Source organism: Phaenicophaeus curvirostris, chromosome 5, assembly GCF_032191515.1.
Source record: "Phaenicophaeus curvirostris isolate KB17595 chromosome 5, BPBGC_Pcur_1.0, whole genome shotgun sequence".
Lineage (NCBI taxonomy): Eukaryota > Metazoa > Chordata > Aves > Cuculiformes > Cuculidae > Phaenicophaeus > Phaenicophaeus curvirostris.
This window is the reverse complement of record NC_091396.1, coordinates 5,865,309-5,886,265: the sequence shown is the minus strand read 5'-3', so window position 1 is coordinate 5,886,265 and position 20,957 is coordinate 5,865,309. Positions and strand designations below refer to the sequence as shown.

General features: G+C 41.0%; 1 protein-coding gene across 1 annotated transcript; it reads left to right on the top strand.

Annotated features, from left to right (window-relative positions):
* The first annotated feature begins 4,826 nt into the window (after positions 1–4,826).
* FANCF (FA complementation group F) lies at positions 4,827–6,099 on the top strand. Its single transcript, XM_069856985.1, has 2 exons — positions 4,827–5,162; positions 5,349–6,099. The coding sequence occupies exons 1-2, from the start codon at positions 4,827–4,829 to the stop codon at positions 6,021–6,023; spliced, it is 1,011 nt and encodes a 336-aa protein (XP_069713086.1). The 3' UTR covers positions 6,024–6,099.
* The last annotated feature ends 14,858 nt before the right edge of the window (positions 6,100–20,957 follow it).

The following is a 20,957-nucleotide window of genomic DNA, read 5'->3' as shown; positions in this document are numbered from 1 at the left end:
CCTCTCATCCTATCACCTATCGCTTGGGAGAAGAGACCAACACCCACATTTCTACAATCTCCTTTCAGGTAGTTGTAGACAGTGATAAGGTCTCCACTCAGTCCCCTTTCCTCTAGGTTAAACAACCCCAGTTCCCTCAGCTGCTCCTCATAAGACAGCTTTGTTGCCATTCTGTGGACACACTCCAGCACCTCAATGTCTTTCTTGTAGTAAGGGGCCCAAAACTGAACACAGTATTCAAGGTGCAGCCTCATCAATGCTGAGTACAGGGGCACAATCACTTCCCTGGGTTCTTGTGCAGAATTCTGCTAGTTCTTCAAATTAAGCTCTTTTTTTTTAAGTATATGCATCAACTGTCCCTCATCATGAGTCAAAATTCTAAATGCAGCTGCAATACCTAAAAATGCATAAATGTCTTTTTGCATGAACCATTTTATTACAGAGATGTCAAACTGTATCCCCTTGATGAAAAATGCTGATATTTTGACTTTTCATCCTAGTTTGAGACAACGCTAAGTGCTGAAATATTCAGAGTTTTCAATAAAATGGAAATTCCATTTTCCAGTCAGCTCTACAGAGACTTATTAGAGCATGCAGGCCATCTCCCTTCACATGCAGGAGTACTCCAGATACTATATTATTCAGTATGTTTTTCCAGTCTGGTTAGATTTTCACAACCTGTTTTTGTTAGTTTCCTGGTGCTGCAAATGTGATTATTTGATTTCTTTCAACTGAAACATACAGAGACATTCACAGGATATAAACCCATGCATTTTGTCCAACAAGGAAAAAGAAAAGCAATGTGGAAGATTTCTTGTGAAAAGTTCTCTGACGTAAAGGGAAATATGTCTTCTCTTCTTTATGACATGGAACATATGCAGCTCCAAAAATATCCCTCGCTAAAATAAAACACAGGCCTGGAATTCACTGTATGCCATAGCCTTTAATTCAAAAGATGCTGTATTTAACCTAACTGAGAAGCCAAAGTACATAATACGCAATCATATTTCAACCACTTCAGGTTTTTATCACTTTTCAGTTTAAGTAAACCATTAAGTAGTAAGTAGTAAGTGTTCCACTCAACTGTATGTAACTGAAAAGTTCGCATGTTCCACCTTCTCCTTAATATATGTTAGTTTATAATATGCTTTGGAATATATGGGCATGGCAGATGATAGATAAGTATGAATTTATAAATAACAAAAGCAATTCCATTGTTAACAATACAACAAATATCTGACCATCTGTAGCCAATTTTATGTTTATTACTCCAGAAACTGTTAAGAGCGAGCTTGAAAAGAGATTTTTCAGGAGAAAAACATCGATTTTAGAATGATACCTTAAAATACTTTCTGTTCACAGATACTGAGGGATTGTTATGAGCTCCTTCAACCAGAAGAGCCATAGAATTTCACTGTAATTCCTCCATGAGCCCCTTAACCCACAGGTGATCTACTATAACCCCATGTTTTTTAAAATAAAAAAAAAATAAAAATAAGAAATAAGAAAGCTAGAGAAGAGCTCAGATAAGAGCTCTGTTTTCCTGAGAGTACTTGAGAAAGATCTTTCCCAAACAACCATCCAGGGAAATCCAGGAGAGGGTTTGAAGTGAGGAGACTAGTATTTAAATCCTTACTGTTTCCTAATTCTCTCTTTATCTGCTTTAATTTGGAAGTATGTTGTGAATTAGAGAAGCTGGTCTTAAACACTTAGCAGTTACCATTAGGGCAGGGGTCTGTGGCCTAAGGACAAGGCCTGAGCACATTTCTAGCTGAGCATGGGACTAATAGGTTCAGCGACTATTCACCTGCTTCAGTTTTCCTTTGTGTAGAAGAAAGCAGTAGAAGCAAGTTGTGGGTCTCTTTCTTGTCTTTCACCCATGTTAGACTGAAGTCTGATGTAACTCAGAGGCTGCAAGAGTTGTGTCCCTTAGTATCTGAGCTGAAGAATATTTGAGATCCAGAATCTCTGCACACTAACAAACCCAGAGGAAACTATTTCCAGCGCTAAGATGTATGGAAGAAAACACGAGTTCTGCATAAGAGGAGGAGTATTACGATTTCCTCTACAGTATTGTAGCTCACAGCATTATATTCTTGTTTCTGGTGCTGATCCCTGCAGTAAATTGCTAGTTAAATTACCAGGCCTCCCTGCAGCCCCTGTACCCGCTCAGTGGCCAGGACGGTGCCACGGGGTTTGTGAACTCCCTGAGGAGCGCTCAGCAGCTCCCGCTCCCACCAGCCCCCCGCTGCCTTCCCGACGCTGCCTCACCCCCTCAGGGGCTGGGGAGCAGGGCCTCCTGCGAAAGCTGCTGGGAGCTCAGCCATTGCACTCCTTCCCACACCACGAGGGAACGCTGAGCGTGGCAAGTCTGTCATGGGGGTAAAGATGGAAGGAAAGGAGCCATTTCCCAGCTTAACAGATGCCCTCGAGGCAGCGGCCGTGAGGAAAGCACCTGGACATGGCTGCTCCAACAGGTAGGCTGCATCCAGCAAGCTACACCAAATAATCTCCAGTCTGCCATGTAAAACTGCCTTTCAGCTGGTGGAGGAAGGAGAGGGAGAAGGGGTCACCTCTTCTCGCTGCAGAGAGGAGCAATTATCACATTTGTTAACCAGGCTGTCTGAGGGGCGTCCATGAGGGAAACCCTGGCTGTGTCAGCGCCCAGACGGCCAGGGCAAGGTGTTAGCCATTCTGCAGGCATCCAGAAGCCTTGTGTGGGTGTTTGGGAAAGACTGGGTACCCTCTGGAACCACTAAGGAGCTACAGAACCATTAGCTGGCAGGTCAGGGGTGAGCTGTGGGCAGCCCCAGGGAGCTAGCCTGGCTGCACGCTCCGTCATGGACACCATTCCTGGATGCAGGTGCCACAGAAATAGGGAAATACCCCTAAATGCGAGACACTTGCTCTTGAAAAGTTTAATTTTTTTTAAGAGGTATTTAGGAATACTTTTCTAAGGCTTATTCTAATCCTCTTAGCTGTTTATTTATTTAATTTTTAACTTCTTAATTCAGCTCAGTTTATTAACACTTTAATTCATCTCTATTTCTTCCACCACCCTTCTCTGAAGGATTTTGAAACCTTATAGCAGCCTCCCAGTAAGGGAGGCCTACAGGAAAGCCGGGGAGGAGCTCTTTATCAGGGATTGTAGTGACTGGTTGAGGGGTAAGGGTTTTAAACTGAAAGAGGGGAGTTTTAGATGAGATATTAGGAAGAAATGTTTTATTGTGAGGGTGGTGAGGCACTGGCACAGGTTGCCCCATCCCTGGAGGTGTTCAAGGCCAGGTTGGATGAGGCTTTGAGCAACCAGATCCCGTGGGATGTGTCCCTGCCCATGGCCCCCTTCAGTCCAACCCATTCCATGATTCTACAAGCCAGTGATCTGAGGAGCAGAACAGTAAGTATAAAAACTGATTAGGGGTGTAGATACGGGTTTGTGAGAATTTCTGGAAGACACCGATTGGAGGTTGTCTGAAAGCTCTTGCCAAGTTGCTTGAGAGGGTATAACTAGCTAGGAAAATCTCATGTTCATCAGAGCAATAGGCCAGTTTAGCAGAGGAAAGTGTTAATTGTGCTGCAAAGATATTGTGCTGGTGACAGCACAGATAATTTCAAAATCCATCAACAGGATTTTGTGGTGTGGACCACATTTCTTTTAGCAAGCATGATTCTATGACTTTGTCTACTAAATGCATGATATCTGCAAGGGCCTCAAAGGGAGGTTAATAGGCTCTTTAAGGTCCCTTCCAACACAAACCATTCTATGATTTGATGTGGGAGGTGTCCCTGCCCATGGCGGGGGGTTTGGAACTGCATGATCTTTAGGGCCCTTTCCAACCAAAACCGTTCTCTGTTTCTATGACTTTGTCTACTAAATGCATGATAGCTGTAAGAGACTCAAAGGAAATTTAGAAGTCTATTTAAGGTTCCTTCCAACACAAACCATTCTGTGATTCTACAATTTTGTCTACTAAATGCATGATGTCTGAGAGACTCAAAGGTAAGTTAAAAGGCTCTTAGGACCCAAACCATTGTGTGATTCTATGACTTTGTCTACTCATAGGAAAGTTAAAAGGCTCTTTAATGTCCCTTCCAACCCAAGCCATTAAGTGATAATACAGCTTTGTCTACTGAACACATGATATCTGGAGGGATTGGAAGGAAGGTAAAAGGATGTTTAAGTTTCCTTCTGACCCAAACCATTCTGTGATTCTATGACTTAAGTCTACTTAAGTCACTGGAACAGGCTGCCCAGGGAGGTGGTTGATTCACCTTCCCTGGAGGTGTTTAAGGCACAGGTGGACAAGGTGCTAAGGGGCATGGTTTAGCGTTTGATAGGAATGGTTGGACTCGATGATCCAGTGGGTCTTTTCCAACCTGGTTATTCTATGATTCTATGATACTAAGTGCATTATAGATGCAAGGGACTCAAAGGAAAGTTAAAAGGCTATTTAATGTCCCTTCAGACCCAATATGACTTATTCTACTAAATGCATGATATCTGCAAGGGACTCAAAAGGAGGTTAAAAGGCTCTTTAAAGTTCCTTCCAACCCAAACCATTCCGTGTTTCTATGACTTTGCTTCCTAAATGCATGATAGCTGCAAAGGGAAGTCGAAACGTCTGTTCCCACCCCGTGACTATGTGGTTTGACACAAGCGACGGGTTCAGCGGGGCGGGTTAGCGTCCCCTTTAAGGGGCGAGGGCTCCCGGCGGGATTGACGTCCGAGCCAGCCAATAGGCTCTCGCCTTTCCCCCGTGCCCGGCGCCGATTGGCCGCGGCTCCGTCGGGAGGCGGGACCCGCGCTCAAACCCAGCGCGGGCGCGATGGAGGCCGTACTGGGGCAGGTGGAGCAGCTCCCCGCGCTCCTGGCCGTGTCCCGCTCCGCGCTGGTGCGGGACTGGGACCCGCTCACCCTCGACCGTGCACTAGACTGGGCTCGGTATTTCCAGCACCTCCACCATCGCTTCCGCAGCCGTCCTCGGCTCCGGGAGGCCGTAGGGCGGCGGTTGCGGCGGGGGCAGCTCGGCTTCGCCCACCTGGGGCGCTGCCCGCAGCTGCTGGCGCTGGCGCTGCTGGAGAACCGCGCTCTGCCGCCCGCCGCCTGCCGCCGGCTCCTCCACCGCCTGCTGCAGCCCCCGGTGCGGCCCGGCGAGCCCCCGGTGCGGCCCGGCGAGCCCCCGGTGCGGCCCGGCGAGCCCCCGGTGCGGCCCGGCGAGCCCCCGGTGCGGCCCGGCGAGCCCCCGGTGCGGCCCGGCGAGCCCCCGGTGCGGCCCGGCGAGCCCCCGGTGCGGCCCGGCGAGCCCCCGGTGCGGCCCGGCGAGCCCCCGCCGCAACCCCCGCCGCAGCCCGGCGAGCCCCTCTCGCTCCTCGCCCGCCGCAAAGCCGCCGCCCGCCTCCTGCCGCCGCCCCCGCGGGGCCAAGCGGAGGCGCAGCTGCTGCTCCGGCGGCTGCGGGAGGAGGAGGAGGAGGAAGGCGAGGCGGCGGGGCTGCTGGCCCGTGCCCTGGAGCAGCTCCCCCAGCCCCGCGCCTTCGAGGTGGCGGCGGCGGCGCTGCTGCTGCTGGTGAAGCAGGAGGGGAGCAGCCCCGGAGGAATCGAGGCAACAGGAGGTGGAGACGTTGCGGGGCTCCTGCTTTCCTGGATGTTGGAGAACACGGAGCGGTTTTCTGCGCTCTGCCTTCATCTCCCGGGCTCCCTGCTTGCCTCCCTTGCTGGTCACTATTCCCAGTTAAGCAGATCTTATCTGGATCTCTTAACGAGCTGGGGAAGCCAATTGCTCTACGACCCCTTGCAGGGAGGGTGGGTTAAAGGTCGTCCTGGCAAAGCTGAGTTGTCTTGGGAGGAGCTGAGGGAGCGCTTCAGCTGCCTCTGTCAGGGATCTGCACTGCTCAAGGGACAAACCCAAGCTGCTCTGAAACTCTTGAAGGCGCGGGATGGAGACTTTGAGGTCCGAGGCCTGAGTGTGTGGACTGACTTACTGGTAGAAGTAGAAGAGCATCTGAAGAAAGGAGCAGAGCGCTAATGTGTGAACACAAAAGCGACACAAAGACTTCTGAAATCCAGCTTAGTTCTATTTGATATGAAGGGCCAGAAAACTGTAAATCACTTTGAGTTGAAAATCAGGCATGGCTGTGACTGCTGACCACACTGTCCCTGACAGTGTATGAAGTCTATCAGCGGGCCTGGTGTGTTCTTGTAATTGCACTGTTAATTCTGGTCACTGCAGGAAATGTCGTCTTTTTGGTACTTGCTGCTCACCTAATAAAACGCAGAAAATGCTTTCTGTTTCAAATCAAATGTTGAATAAATGCTTTTCTTTTTAAAAAAAAACAAACCAAAAAGTACAGTTCCAGTATGGTCATGGTATTTGTATCTCTAACTACTGGCAGCTGACAAAAACCTCAGGGTTGGTGAAGTTTCAAATGTGAAACCCCCATATTCAGGCTTAATTTAATAGAGGTTGCCTTCATTGGGCCGTCTGCCCTGGTGGCCACGTTCCATGCTTCTATAGCTCTTGCATCTGATTGAGCCTCTGGATTTAAGTGGAGGTGAGAGAAAGCCAACTGTAAAGCTCATTGAAAAGTTCTAAAATTAGATAGTTTTATATGTTGCCCTATTATATGATGGTACATAAATACTTCCAAAGAAAACTGCAGTAAAATGCAGGGTGTTCTGTGTGGTTTTCTTCCATTTTCCATATTCTGTTACACAATTTTTGGTTGGGTGTTTTGGCTTTTTTTGTAGAAGAGAACAGTGAGTGCACAACTTTTTTTGTTATAATTTTTTGTTCTTTTGTTTGATCAGTTTCTGCAAACAAGTCTTGATCAGGATAGTTTCTGTCTTCCTTTATCACTGTCATTTAAAATGAGTGTTGTAATGCAGAGGTAACGTATTCAGCTCTATGTTTAGCTCTGCTAGCTAGTATTCTCAAAGCGAACAGTGTAGTAAGCAATAGGTGGGCAGAAGAAGGTGGAGGAAATACATGCAATTGCTGTAAAAAGAGGTTTTCATTAATCTTTTGTGTGGAGTACCTGTCAAGGAATTCCTGTAGGCCACATTCTTACATGTTCAAGATCAATTGGGACAGCTTGCTCTGCTGTTGAAGTTCCATTAGGAACGTTTAGAAGGAAGTTCTTTGCTTCTGCTTATAAACCTAAAACAAGCAAGCAAAATATTAAAAACTATAAACTGTATTTCAGCTAATTAGAGTAGTAGACTATTGCAACATAAAATAGTGTATACTCCTATGTCAGATATTACTGTACCACAAAACTAGAGCAGATGGGATCTTGTGATTTTTAAAATGGAAATAATTGGTACGAGAGAAAGAATGTTGTTCATCTTGGAAGAGAAATAATGCCTCTTCTAACTTGTAGGGAAAATAATTATTAAGACGCTAATAAATAATAAATACTTTATTTTTTCCCCCATCTTCCTAAAACAAAAGGGATACTCAAGGATAACAACACACTTTAAATAGAAAACACACTGCCGATGTCTTATCAAAAATATGACTGGTTTGGGGGGTTTCCTTGCTACATCATGTCAGGAAGGCAATACAGTTACGGAGATCTGCAGATGAGCATATAAAAAAAGCTGTAGCTGTGGCAGTCGTCTTGTTTTTTCTTAAACAGGGTTGTGCTGTGTCCCCTCCTGCTTTTCTGGAACTCGTGGTGGTCAGTCTTGAAAGAGAGCCCTGTGTCAGTGGACCTCAGGACCAGCTTTTCTGTGGTATTGAAAGGAATATAAACACTGTCTGTAAGTGTTTAAAACTGCTTAGGATTATAAAGCTTGGAGTTTGAACTTACGCTGTCTAGCCACAGTTCCCTGCATTATGTAGTTTTGGCATTTGGTACGGAAACTTCGCTTGAGCTTGCCCTTAACGCTTTTAACAGGCACAAGAGGTTTTTTGTCTGTTAGAATACTTTTTGCTATCGGAGGTTCCTGGTGTACCCAAAGGTACCAGTCAAAGTCACTCCTTCCCTGGACTATGTGTTAAGGGTGAATATCAAGTGTTGCAGTAATGATACTGGTGTTATAGTAACAAAAAACCCTTTTTCAGTAAGATGGGTAGAAGCTGTTGGCATTCCCTTTCCTAAGTGAGGAATAATTGACCTAAACTTTTTAAAAACTGACTGTTCCCAGGTATGTGAGTCTGACAAAATTCAGTGAGAGTTGTCTTATATTTGCTTCTCAAGATAGATATGTATCTTTATGTACTCTTCATGTTGACAGTGCGTTAAATCTCTTAACAGCTTTAAACTATTTCTAGGATAAATCTGGTGCATGTAGGGAATTTGTACATGCACAATTTCAAGTCTTAATTTTTGATAAACCTGAGCTTTCTCTTGGAAAATTCAGTTCATGAAGCCAGGTGTCTTCTTTCCAAGTAATGTATCATTACACCTCTTATGAAGTACAACTACAGAATCTTCTGCTGCAGTAGCTAATAGGAACATTAAGGTAACTTTGATAAGAAAGTAAAGAAATAATGCGGGAGCGGAAGGCAAGAGATAGGCCCATGTAGATATTCATACTTAATTTCCAGTTCCATCCTTGTTATAGGAGACCTGAAAAGTAAATGGTAGTTTAGCCTCAGTGAGGAAGAAGCACCTGTTTCTAGCAATTTTGCAAAAATGTTCCAATCTGTCCCAAATATATTATAAAGAGGTGCCAGATTTATGATTACAAAATTCCAAAATCCATATGGCATTTATTGTAATAAATGCACCAATGCACATCCCCTATTATTTCAGCATGTCGGTCAAGGGTGCCAGGTAACTGTGCAAACAACACTTGAAATTCTTTGGAACTCCATTTTTAATAAAAATATAAACAGGGACAGAAAAAGCGTTATATCTGTGACCTCCTCCCTCTTTAATCTCATGCTGAGATTTTCAGGCCAGCCTTGCAAACTCTTGACCTACACAATCTCAACTGTCATGGAAATTAAAATATTAGAAATGACAGACTACAGCCTCTTTCTCCACCACCCTCTTCCCCTTTTTACTTGTATAGAGAAACAGACCTCTGTTTTCTCTATATTAAAATTATGGTTGAAAAACTATTACATTCCTGTTTCAGAAGATGGGTATGGATTGAGGACTCATTTTACATTGTGAATCATGAGGATTTTACTTGCCCAAAAAATAGCTAAAAAGGATATATTTTGCTGCTGCTGTTGTTTTTTTGAGTTTTGGTTTGGTTTTTTTTTAAGTAGTAAAGTGAAAACATTTTACCTTTTGTCGAACAGTACTGTAACTCCCCACAAGAGACATATCAGGATATGTCTGGATACTAAATTGCTTTTTTTTCTTATTTTACTTGTGAAATGTCTGTTACCTTGTGATACTAGGCAAAATCTAGAAGAAAACAAATTATGTCCTCCTAGTAATTTTCAGTATTTATCTAGACATGAGAATAAGGAAAAATGATGTAGAATAAATTGTTCATTTAGGAAAAAATTAAAAGCAGATTCATATAATTCAGATAAATATAAGCCTGATTGTGACTGAAAGAACCCACGTTAAATTCAGAATGTCCAGTTACAACGTCAAGTCCAACAATACATTCAAATGAATTCTTGTTTTGCACACAAGGTTTCTTTCCCTCACTCCCCAAGTAGGTGAATCAGGATCCAATGTTCTTGTTCTTCAGTGACAATGATGAGTGATTCTCCTTTTTCTTTAGTAAGTGAAAGACTATTTTTTAGGTCATGGAGGCTAGTATTTTGATCATATGTTAGCAGTATTTTCAGGTGTTTAACTAGAAAGCTTATTTACAGTTATATGGCTAATTTTATCTCTGCTGTTTCTGAAAAGTGGAAGATTTAAAGCTAAATGATATTCCTCATGGAGCTGTGGGGGAACGATCCATTGCAGTGTGCAAGTGAAGGCCTCACACCGTCCCCATGCAGAGTGCAGCAAAGAGGTACCTCTGGCATGGGAACCATCTGCTGAAGGAGCTTATTTAGTTTGATGGGCAGAGTTACAGAAACATAAATAAAATGTAAGTGGAGATGGTGAGGAGAAAAGGCAGAAAACTGCTCCCTTCTGAAGACTCTGGAGAAAGGATAGATTTCCCCTTCACCAGAACCAAGTGACTTCGATGCTGCCAGGGACAGCATTGGGCCTGTGAATACCGTGATTTAGAAAAAAAAAGTAAATCAAAAGACTTCTGATTTGGTGTTGGCTGCTCTGCTAAAGCACTTGGCCTCTGCATTCCCTAATGGCCACTTGGATCGATGGTTTAACAGGCAAGAATATTAAGGTAGTGAATGAGAAATGTAGCTGTGTGTGCAGGGTAGGAAACTGTGCTTGTTTAAATAGGAGTTGCTCTTGCAGAGGTGAGAGCAAAAGAACAGTATCCTATCTGCCCTGGCATAGAACAGACTTGAATAATCACAAGTATGGTCAGGAAAAATAGCTTTTCATCAGTTAATAATTAGTATAGATCCTTCTCACAAGATATTTTCTCTCAGTATTGTATCTGTTTTATGAGGGATTAGATGTTGTTTTGAAAACAGTTAAGATGCATTCTCTTGTTTTTCAAAGATAGTCTCAAAACATGTTAAGCTGGTTAATGTAACTATTAATGTAACAGTACTGAAGCCACTCATGTACCAACACCACTTTAATTCCTCATGTACTGATAGCTTAGAGTTACTGATATTATTTTCTGTATTTAATTATATCCTAATAGTTTCTCCTTGTATCAGTTCTTCCACTAGAGATCTTTGTTTCTAATTAGAGTGATTGTCATTTTCCTTACAGTTAGTGCATTTAATCATCTCGGATACCACAGAGGGTGGCAGCAGAGTCTCTCTGCACAGACGGACTTGGACTTCTGATCCAAAGGGAGAATCCAAGCTCCTGGGCTGTTTCTAGAGGCAGAAGAGATGCAGGGAGTTAATACCCACTGTTGTGCTACCCACTCAGAAGTTTCCAATTGAAAAATCCTATTGAGAGTCTATTTTGTCCTTGCAATTCTGATTTCACTAGCTCTTTAATTTAATGTAGGATCAGGTAATAATATAAACTGTATCCCCTAACTGTCTTTACCCACAGACCTGTTTTATTAATAATATTAGGTATTCAGCTCTTAAATTCCTTTTCTATTACATGATAAATTCCTGTAGTATTATGTGATCAATTTACTGTAACCCTTAACTGGGACATTTTACCAGAAATGATAGCAGTATGCCCTGAACAGAGAACATAGCAATCAAATGCTGAATTTTGTCTTGAAGTGCACTTTCCTATTACATTTCTCCCTCTGGGAAGAAAGTCCAGGATGAATGCTCAGACATGAGATATTCATAGCATGTAGCTCACTAAGAGGCTAATCCCAGCATTTGATAAAGCGTTATTTAAGTTTTTGGCAGTTGTCATGAATTTTAAATCCCACCACAAAGATTCACTTTGAATGTTTTCCTAAGATTGTTTCCAGGACTGAAATGATATAAGCTGCTTTTACCTGCACATTTGTATCCCTGTTCCTCTTATGGCGTGTTGGACTTTATGATTATCTGTACAGGAAATCGTAATTGTGGTTTGAGTTTCCATACATAGTGTTCTCTCAACATCAAGTTAGCAATGGAGGAAAATTATTATGTGCTTTCTTTTGTGCACGATAAAAAATACACCCATAAAAATAAGCCAGCAATGCAAGACTAGTTTTGTAATGACCCAGTGGTCAGTTAAATGCATGGAGAAATACTTGATTTTAATGCTGAATAACTGGGGAAAATCACGCAGGTTTATTTGGTTTACTCTCATAGTAGGAGATAATGAATCCTCCTGAAATACCAGCAGGTTAAAATATAAATGCAGCCTCTCTTTCCAATAGGTATGGGCAGTGAAGTCATTAATATTCTCTTATTAATGTAAATGAGCCAGGTAAGAACAATTGATTTCTTTTAGGAATTAATTGGACATGATCAATCCCCAAAACAAGTGTAATAACAAGGTCATTCATCAGCTGCTTAGTGTTGCAATAGCCTAGGCTTGCCCTCTCAGCTAGGAAAAGAAGCTATGCCCTGGGGAAAAGGCTTTTAAATCGTTATGTTATTGACAAAAAAATGTGTACTCTTGTCTCTCACAGCCTCATCATTCTTAATGTTGAGATATAAGTTGTTGAGTTCAGGTGGTTTATAATTTGCCTTATAAATTATATATTTTTTCCAAGCTTATATTTCTTTTACATAGTAAAAATATTAGTTGTGAGGAAACCTAGATGTAACAATATAGTAAGAGTGACAGCCAGTGGCTTGGGCTGGCCCAGACTTTTGAGAAAACACATGGAATTCTCTCCCTACCTTCAGAAATACTACCAGGGTTTGTGTTCTAGCAAAGCAGTTGTGTTGATGGTGCTTGAGAAGACATGATTAGCATTCTGCTGAGTTGGAATTTTTTTCACAGTGGAGGAACACTTTCTACCCAAAATTAAGGGTCTCAACAACTACCGAAGGATCTTTAGACATTAGAAATTATAAGCAAGAAAATGTCATAATCTAATTTATGTTTAGATCTTTTTTTAACTCGCTCAAGTAAGAAGATACTTTTTGCTGGATTCTAACAATGGAATTACCTGACACATCAATTGTTTATTTACTTCAAGTGAGTTTGAGCACTGAATTAATCTCCAATTTCCCTAAATCTTTTGCTTTTTTGTTTACAGACACGCTTTCCCCTGAATACAGCAAGCATCTTCCCTTTTATTCTTTGTAACTGTGAACAAAAACTTGTTCAGGTTAAAAGTTAGTACGCATAAGGGAACTCCAGGATGACCATAATGCAGAAAATAATTTCTATAATATGAAACTAGAATTTCTTGCTGCTACTGGAGTGGTCAAGTAAACACTTTCCCTTATTTGTGAATGAATTTTATAACAAGTTAGTTACTGTGTGAGCCACAATTCAACAAGGGAACCCCCTCCCCACCATCAAATGGTATGCCAAACTGTCATTTAACCTAAAAAGCACACACAGAACCCAGCAGCAGGAGGTGAAAGCTTGAAACAGTTAAAAGAAAGTCAGTTTTCTGTAATGGTAATATCAGCTCAATGTAATAATTTATCAGCACTTTTGTGGTTTTCTTTGCTTGCTTTCAGTCCTGTGCAGACTCAGTGTCTTCCTAAAATACAGGTTTTTTTATTTCCAGCAAAAGTTTCTTGGGTTAAAGTAGACCTAAGCAAGTCAAATCCTATGGGCCAACAGAAGAAAAAGTGGGGATTAAAAAAAAAAGATGAAAAAAAAAAAGAATCAACAATTTATTACATTGGTTCTTGGTATGGCTTGAGTACTCTGGATCTTCCTAATGTTTGCAAAGATATGTGGCTATTTTAAAGGTCACATGTTCCTGGGTGATGCATTTAGCACCCTGGATGCGGAACAGACTTGCAAGATGAACAGGAATATGATCCTGCCTCTAGTACTGATCGTGTTGTGGTGGGTTTTGTTAGTGTTTTTTTAAGCACAAGTTCTTGTTCTATGAGCAGAGCCTGTCTCTGTTGCAGGTAGCAGGATTGTGAGACTATGCTACCTCCAGAGGTGGCACAGTGAGCAGATTTAAACTGGGTGTGTGTCATCACGCATCTTGCAAATCATGTTTACTGTAAATGCATGGATATAGTTGAAGACCCGAGGAGACAATTATAGCTAGAGAAATGGTTTATATTCTCAGATTACTTCTGCCACTATTACTAGAGCCAACACATTGTTCTTTATTTCAGAGTTAATTGAAACATTGAAGTGTGGGGTTGCAGTGCCCAGATCAGGAGGGGATACTGGCTTGTGCAGCATGAAGTCGCTGTGTCATTTTTGCGTAGAGTTCAAAGTGCCGTGGCAGTACCACTGAGTGCGAGCTGCTGTCATCTTGCCTCTTCCCACTGTTGTTCTACTTTTGCTCTTTCTAATTTGACAAAAACCCTGGTTTATCTACACAACAGAACATCTCGCCCAAATAGTCGCTGGGAGGTGTGCAGGTGCAGGCTTTTTCCCACTGTGAATTTCTGCCTTTTGCTGTTTGTCACACCTTGTGAGCCTCATCTGTAAGGGGTGAGCACAACGTAGAGCATGTGGCTTGTGATGAAAGCTGCAGTTTTAACATTTTTAGAGTGATCATTGTTTAAGGCTACTGGAGTCCATCCAGTAAAAGCAAGAAAATAAGTTGTATCTGGATCAGGCTTAATACTGCTTCCCTTTGAATGTAATTGGATTTTTGTCACTGACTGTAGTTGAGCAGGATAGGGCATGAATTTTAGTGTGAAATGTAACAGGTGATGTTGCCACAGAAGCAGGAAGAAGTGCTGCACTTATTTTTGAAAGAAAGTGCAAAAGTGTAAGGCAGGAGTTCCAATGTAAGGAATTTATAATGTGAAAAAATAATTGTTTCTTTTAAGTAACTGAGGAATGATTGTTAAGGTGTTAACTCTGGTAACATAAAACTCTCATCTTCACACCTTCCATCTAAGTCAAGTTTTCTAAAACTTCCTCTTTATCCTATGAATTTCTGCATATGACAGTTTTTATACCTATTCAATCTGTGAGGGGAAAAATGACATAAATCATTCTTGTCTGTTCTTAGTAATGTCAAAAACACATGTTGCTGACACTGCCAGTTGAAGACTGTTGTTGGAAACCTGAAATAAATTGCAAAAGAGTAACAAGAACAATTTATAGAAGGTACATTATCCAAACATACACACATGCACACTCCACTAGTCAGTGGACATATGATTGAATCTGGAATTACTGCAGTAACTTCAGGTAACTGAGCATGCACTAGCCACTAATTACAACAGGAAAACGCTGAACCCTGTGCATTGCACTGACAAATTGCTCCCAGTGGTATCTAAGCTATTTCGCTCTTGTCATTATAGCCTCTAGCAAAGCCAGGATATTTGAAAAGAGTATGGTGTCTGCAACCTATTAAAGATATTATATCCCTATTTATAGTCCAGTTCCACGAATAGAAAATTCCAACAGAAGAACGTTTACTATAGAAATTTTGGAATATGGAGCTTTTAAAGGCAGTTGTGTTTAGTTTATGGGCCAGATATTTAGAAAAAAGCAATTAAAGCCACCTTGCTCATTAACATTTCAGTTCCTCATGGAACACTTTAAGCACAAGAAAGTGATTGCATTTTGATTTGTAATGCTTCAGTGAACTGAACCTCCTCTCCTATGTATGTGTGCATTGTATTAGAGGGCAGTCTCTAAACACTTGCATGTGGTTTTGTTCTACTACAATTTGACTGATATGATGATCTTCTAAATTCTTTGAGCTTATGGAATCCAATTATCTTTTGCCATGTGCTTTGTTCAGCCCTTTTTTACATTTGATTTACCAAGGCATAATATAAGAAATACATGGCATAACTGCATTACCATGGCTATTGCTAGTTTATAGTAATTGAGAAGACCCAATTTATTATAAATAATGGTAAATCAAGGCAATGATTTATAGAATGCATATTTTGACTTTTGAGTTATAAATTGGAAGACATGACAGCATGAGTATCATCTCTTCATCATAGTTTGAGTACAATAAGCACAAGTCAACAAATCATTACTCCCTTTAGAAGATACCTAAAATTAGGCAATAAACTATCTCATGCAGTTGGCCCAGAAATCATTATTTTAGATCAATGTATGGGTTAGCAAAATGTATGGGCAGCTTTAAAAATATTCTGATTCTCAGAAGCTTATTAGAATTAGTGTGTTTTAGTGGGGATGTTGTCTTTAAGTTAATATTTTCATTTTCTTCTAACAGCAATTAAAAGTAATAGATAAAACCTATAAAAGGTAAAAAAAAAAAAAAAAATTGCCGTCTTCTGGTTACAGAAGAATAACCCAGATGTTGGATTAAGTTTTTACTCTCTCAGTCTTCATGCAGGCATATCCAAATAAACCTAAAATATATAGCCTCTTAAAATGCAAAGGGTTTTCATCATCTTGGCAGCTGTGACACACAATCGTAATACACCTGATGAATCCTTGTCACTACAAAAGCTTCAGGCACAGTGGCATTTTGCTCTTTATGCTGAAGATCATGACTTCAGCGTTTGGTGAACATTGCAAATGCACTTGAGGTAAAAAGTTCAGCTACTGATTAAGGTCTGAAGGGAACTGTTTTCAAACAAGATTAGAAGAGACCTTTGGTTTTCATTTTTCTTTGTATTTTGCTTCATGTTTTGTAGCGTGAATTGTTACTGCAAAAGCTGGAAGTGTTGGTTCTTTTAGTCTCCCTTTTTGAGCCTATTGTATGTAGTAGTACAGCATAACTAAAATGGCTTGGTCCAGCTAAAGCAACTGGTCTCAAGAAGTGAGTTCTTTAAATGTAATGGTAAAAATAGGAATTTCGTATTCTTGTATGAATTGCCATGCTGTCTGGTATGCTTATTTTGAAGATATTTTTGCAAAATCTCAATGTATGGGACTGCCTGTATTTCTTGATTTAAATGTAAAATGCAGTAACTTTAAAGTTTTCACCCAAAAGTTGTATCTTTTTATTGAATTAAGTTCTAAAGAAAATAAATAATAGCATTGTCAGTCTGTCAAGTGAGGAGACAACTTGATGTACAGAGAAATCAAATTACTTGTGCAGAGCAATACAGGGAGTTTATGGCATTTGGTCCCTTGATGCAGTGATTTATACTCCTGGATCTCATCACAAATCTGTTCTTGTTTAATTATGTGACTAAGATGTTTGGAATGTTTGATAGCAGTTCAAAGGCAACTTTTAAGAAAAAACAAATACCTATTTGATATTACCAGCAAAATTGTTCACCACATGCACTATTGTAGACTTAATCTTGGTGACATTCTTACTCCTTTGGCACTTCCATGGCAAAAAATAATTAAGTTCATGTGAAGTAAATGGAAAATGGTAGCTTTTCCATCACAATGAAATGCTGAAATCTGAATGAATGACGAAGCCTTTAGAATTAGTGGCACATTGCTATAGTGAACCGAGCTAGTGACCTGCCCTCGAGGAACAGGGAAAAGCAATAATGTTCATGTCCCATCTGTCAGAAAGGTGTAGGAGACATTTCTTGTTACATAATGGCTGTCCCATTTCTTGAAATATTGTGGGGATTAGAAAATACCTTGCATAATTTATGTACACCATCTCTATTCCAGAACCATACGTTACCATTCCCACAGACAGATTATGCTGACATTCTGAACCATATGTATGGTTTATGCAGGTAACATAATACTTTCAAATTATACGTGCTATGAGCCAATAAAATTAGTATGGGGTTCTTAAGCGATAGCCTCATAGCAGCTAAACTAACAAAGGTTTATAAAATACTTGTCTCCTAATTTTTCATGGGGCAGTCATAGGTTTTTATTTTTTCCCTTTAGCTTTACAAATGAAATGCAGTATTAGGAACCAGCTCTGTTACTCGACAAAATCCTGGTGTTCTCAAGCATATATGGAATTCCATTCTTCTCTTTCTTCTTTCCAGACATGAATTTCTAGGATTTAAGAACCGAATTTTCAGCTGATACAGAATTGCCACAGAGCTATGAAAAGTTACGCCTGCTGGGAATCGGGCTTCTTGAGAGAAAATAGATGATAATTTTCTGTATACTCTCCAAGATGGCATTTTACTGTTCCATCGGTTTTTATTTCTGCATGGGCAGCCTGTATTATTTTTCCAAATACCTTCACTGGTTCACTTCCAAAACAATTACTGGATCATTTCATTCCATTAAGGCTTTAATTCTTTGTTTTGGGAGGGGATTGCTTTCATTTTTGAGAATATCCTGCTGGTACAAAACCACTGGCATTATTTGACTTCTTGGAAGTAGCTTACCAAGACCAATAAATCTATGCAAGGTTCTATGAAGGACAAGAGGATTGATTGTTTCTGTCATATTGGGATTGTCTGCTTCTGAGCCTAGAGAGCTGGAGCCAAGATGCAGCAGTGAGAAGGCCAGCTGTGCACAACTCATTCACCCACCTGGGAATTGCCCCTATCTGTGAAGCTATGCCGGCTCAGAGGCAGCTTTCATATCTTTTCTGTGCAGTCTGTTGTGTCCCCATGAGGAGCAGCCTGGCTCTCCTGCCCTGGAGGATGATGCTTTCCATTTGCTTTAATTCCAGCCTGGGAATGCCATGCTTCCACAGACCTATGAGCCTTACTGCTGCTAAAGGAGGTGGCCTGGCCTGCCTGCCCACTCTTAGAGGGAGTCCAAACACTTGTGTGGTCGCGTTGTTATGTAGGTGGGTAGCCCTGCTGGCCTGGCACACCTTAGGTTTGACTTGAATCGTTTCCCACTTTACTTCACCTTGTAGCTCGAGAGTGTGTGCGCGCCAGAGCAAAGGCAGAAGATACACCTATGGGAACAGATGGCTGTGGTAAGGGATATAGAATCATAGAATCGCAAGGTTGGAAAAGACCCCCAGGATCATCAAGTCCAACCATTCCTATCAAATACTAAACCATACCCCTCAGCACCTCGTCCACCCATGCCTTAAACACCTCCAGGGAAGGTGACTCAACCACCTCCCTGGGCAGCCTGTTCCAGTGCCCAACATCCCTTTCCATGAAAATTTTTTTCCTAATGTCCAGCCTAAACCTCCCCTGGCGGAGCTTGAGGCCATTCCCTCTTGTCCTGTCCCCTGTCACTTGGGAGAAGAGGCCATCACCCTCCTCTCCACAACCCCCTTTCAGGGAGTTATAGAGAGCAATGAGGTCTCCCCTCAGCCTCCTCTTCTCCAGGCTAAACACCCCCAGCTCTCTCAGCCGTTCCTCATAAGGCCTGTTCTCCAGCCCCCTCACCAGCTTCGTTGCTCTTCTCTGGACTCGCTCCAGAGCCTCAACATCCTTCTTGTGGTGAGGGGCCCAGAACTGAACACAGGATTCAAGGAGAGGTCTCACCAGTGCTGATATGTGTAGCAGTGTCTTCTGGAAGCACTAGTTTCACGCTTTCTTCAAGTACACCCTTCAGCATGTGTTTTCTTTGTTCTTAACCAACAGTTTAGAAGTTGGGTAGGTGATGTCATTTGGTGAAAAGCAGTGGTAAAGAAAAGAGTTTCTTATTTCATGGTATTCCATTGCAGGGGTGCACAAGGCTAGGCTGCCTCAAGAATTATTCATAGTCATTTCAGACATGATAAAATGAAAGATGGTGTCTTTCAGTATATTTTGCTGCATAAGCTTAGATTTATTCTAAAATGTATGCTATTGCACTCAATTTAGTTCAGTCCTTTTCCTCTTTTAAAATTCCATTTCATAATTTGAATACAGTTGTTTCTTTTCCATTTAGAAGAAAAGCTTCTTACTGTACAAGATCACTTGAGAGGGATATAGATCTAATAAATAAGATGAGAGCAGGGCCACTGCTATTTCACACCACAGCTGCAGGACCACTTGAGGCACATGACATTGACCTAATATCTGTTCAAGGCTTTCAGGATTGTCACTTGTTAAAATTCTTGTTTCACATATATGTGTATGTGTATTAAAACTTGATTTCTGACCATTATTATACTGTAATAACTGAAGTTGTTGTGACCTGATGAAAAAGAACTCTCCCTGCCTTTACTACTGTTTTAAATTTGTAGTAGAATTTAATAGCACTAGGTGTGTTTGCGGATAAACTTTCAGCTGATTAATTAAGCTTTCCCTCACACCTAAATAAACACACCCACACACAGAGTTCTTAAATAGCTGTAATCCGAAACTTTTCCTTGCTGTAAAATCAGTAGGTGGTTGCTGTCAGCAACAGCATATTTGTTTTATATTTTTCTCCAGTAACTTTCAGTCTGGAAAAAAAGTTCTAAGAAAACCATTCAATTCTACACAAATAAAATGGGGAAAAAACCAGGTTTGATTTTATAAATGGTATTAAATATCTAGGATACTTTAACACAGTACTGATCTCCATACACCGCACTACCTGATTATCTGAAATATTTGAAAATTAATTTATGCATTTGTTATGTAATTTGCTTTGCTAGCATTGTATGTAACTGTACAGACATATTTTGCCTTCCTATCATCAGTATTCATAACACAAAGAATTTTTACTTATAGAGATGCAAGGACAATAATGCTGGAAGGATTTAATGCTATTTCACTGATGTACATGAAAATCCCCATGGAAACTTAGCAGTCTTTTCATTGATTCCTGTGCCTTGGTTTCTTGAGTGTTCCTTTACAAAAATGGCCTCGGGTTACTATGTTTTAATGCTGCCTGTTTGCGTGCTACCCTGAATGCTTTGTAAATCAGCAGGTAGCATCATCTGTTCCTCTTGTGTTGTGCATCTTTCTAGAAAATATATTATAATACCTGTTCTGAAATTGCTATTTGCAAAACAACTGGTGCTTCAAAGAAATGAAATATTAAACACAAGCTCTGTTTCTTCAGCTGTCACTGGTCTAGACCAGTGTGGAAAGGACTCAAAGTCTTCCTCACTCTCATTCCAATAACAGCAAGCAACTGCTTTCATTATGTTTCCTGCATTTTGCTATTGTATATGAGGACCCAATAATATGTAGACCTAAATTACAAGTGAAACTCTGACACTGTTGATTCACAGTAACGTATCTGTTTACTCAGAAGGGGTTAAAACTTCTTCATCCATGTTCTTTTAACATGAAGGAAGGTACAGACTTCACAAAATGCTATGGAATAAGACTACTCAGCTGGTCATCTAAATATATGAGTTCTTTTGTAGAGGGTTTTTTTTTTCAGGCTCTCTGTTTTGGGATACTACCATGTTCTTTCTGCCACATCAAATAAGAAAGGTCAGAATATCTCAGATTATTTGGAGCCAAGTTGCATTTCTGCCTCAAATTCTATTCTAAAATACATTGATTAAACTTGCAATGCTCTCTCTGAATGCAGAGGCACAAGAACAAAAGGATTCCAGGAGAGGGTAAATCAAATATTTCTTTTGGTAGAATCCAGGGAGGTTTTTATGATTTGGAAAATTA

What these genes read in the sequence shown, in the direction of transcription:
- FANCF (XM_069856985.1), top strand. Translation starts at nt 4,827, where the DNA reads ATGGAGGCCGTACTGGGGCAGGTGGAGCAGCTCCCCGCGCTCCTGGCC. An exon ending in TGCGGCCCGGCGAGCCCCCG is followed by an intron (nt 5,163 to 5,348) that starts GTGCGGCCCGGC and finishes CCCCCGCCGCAG; the next exon opens with CCCGGCGAGCCCCTCTCGCT.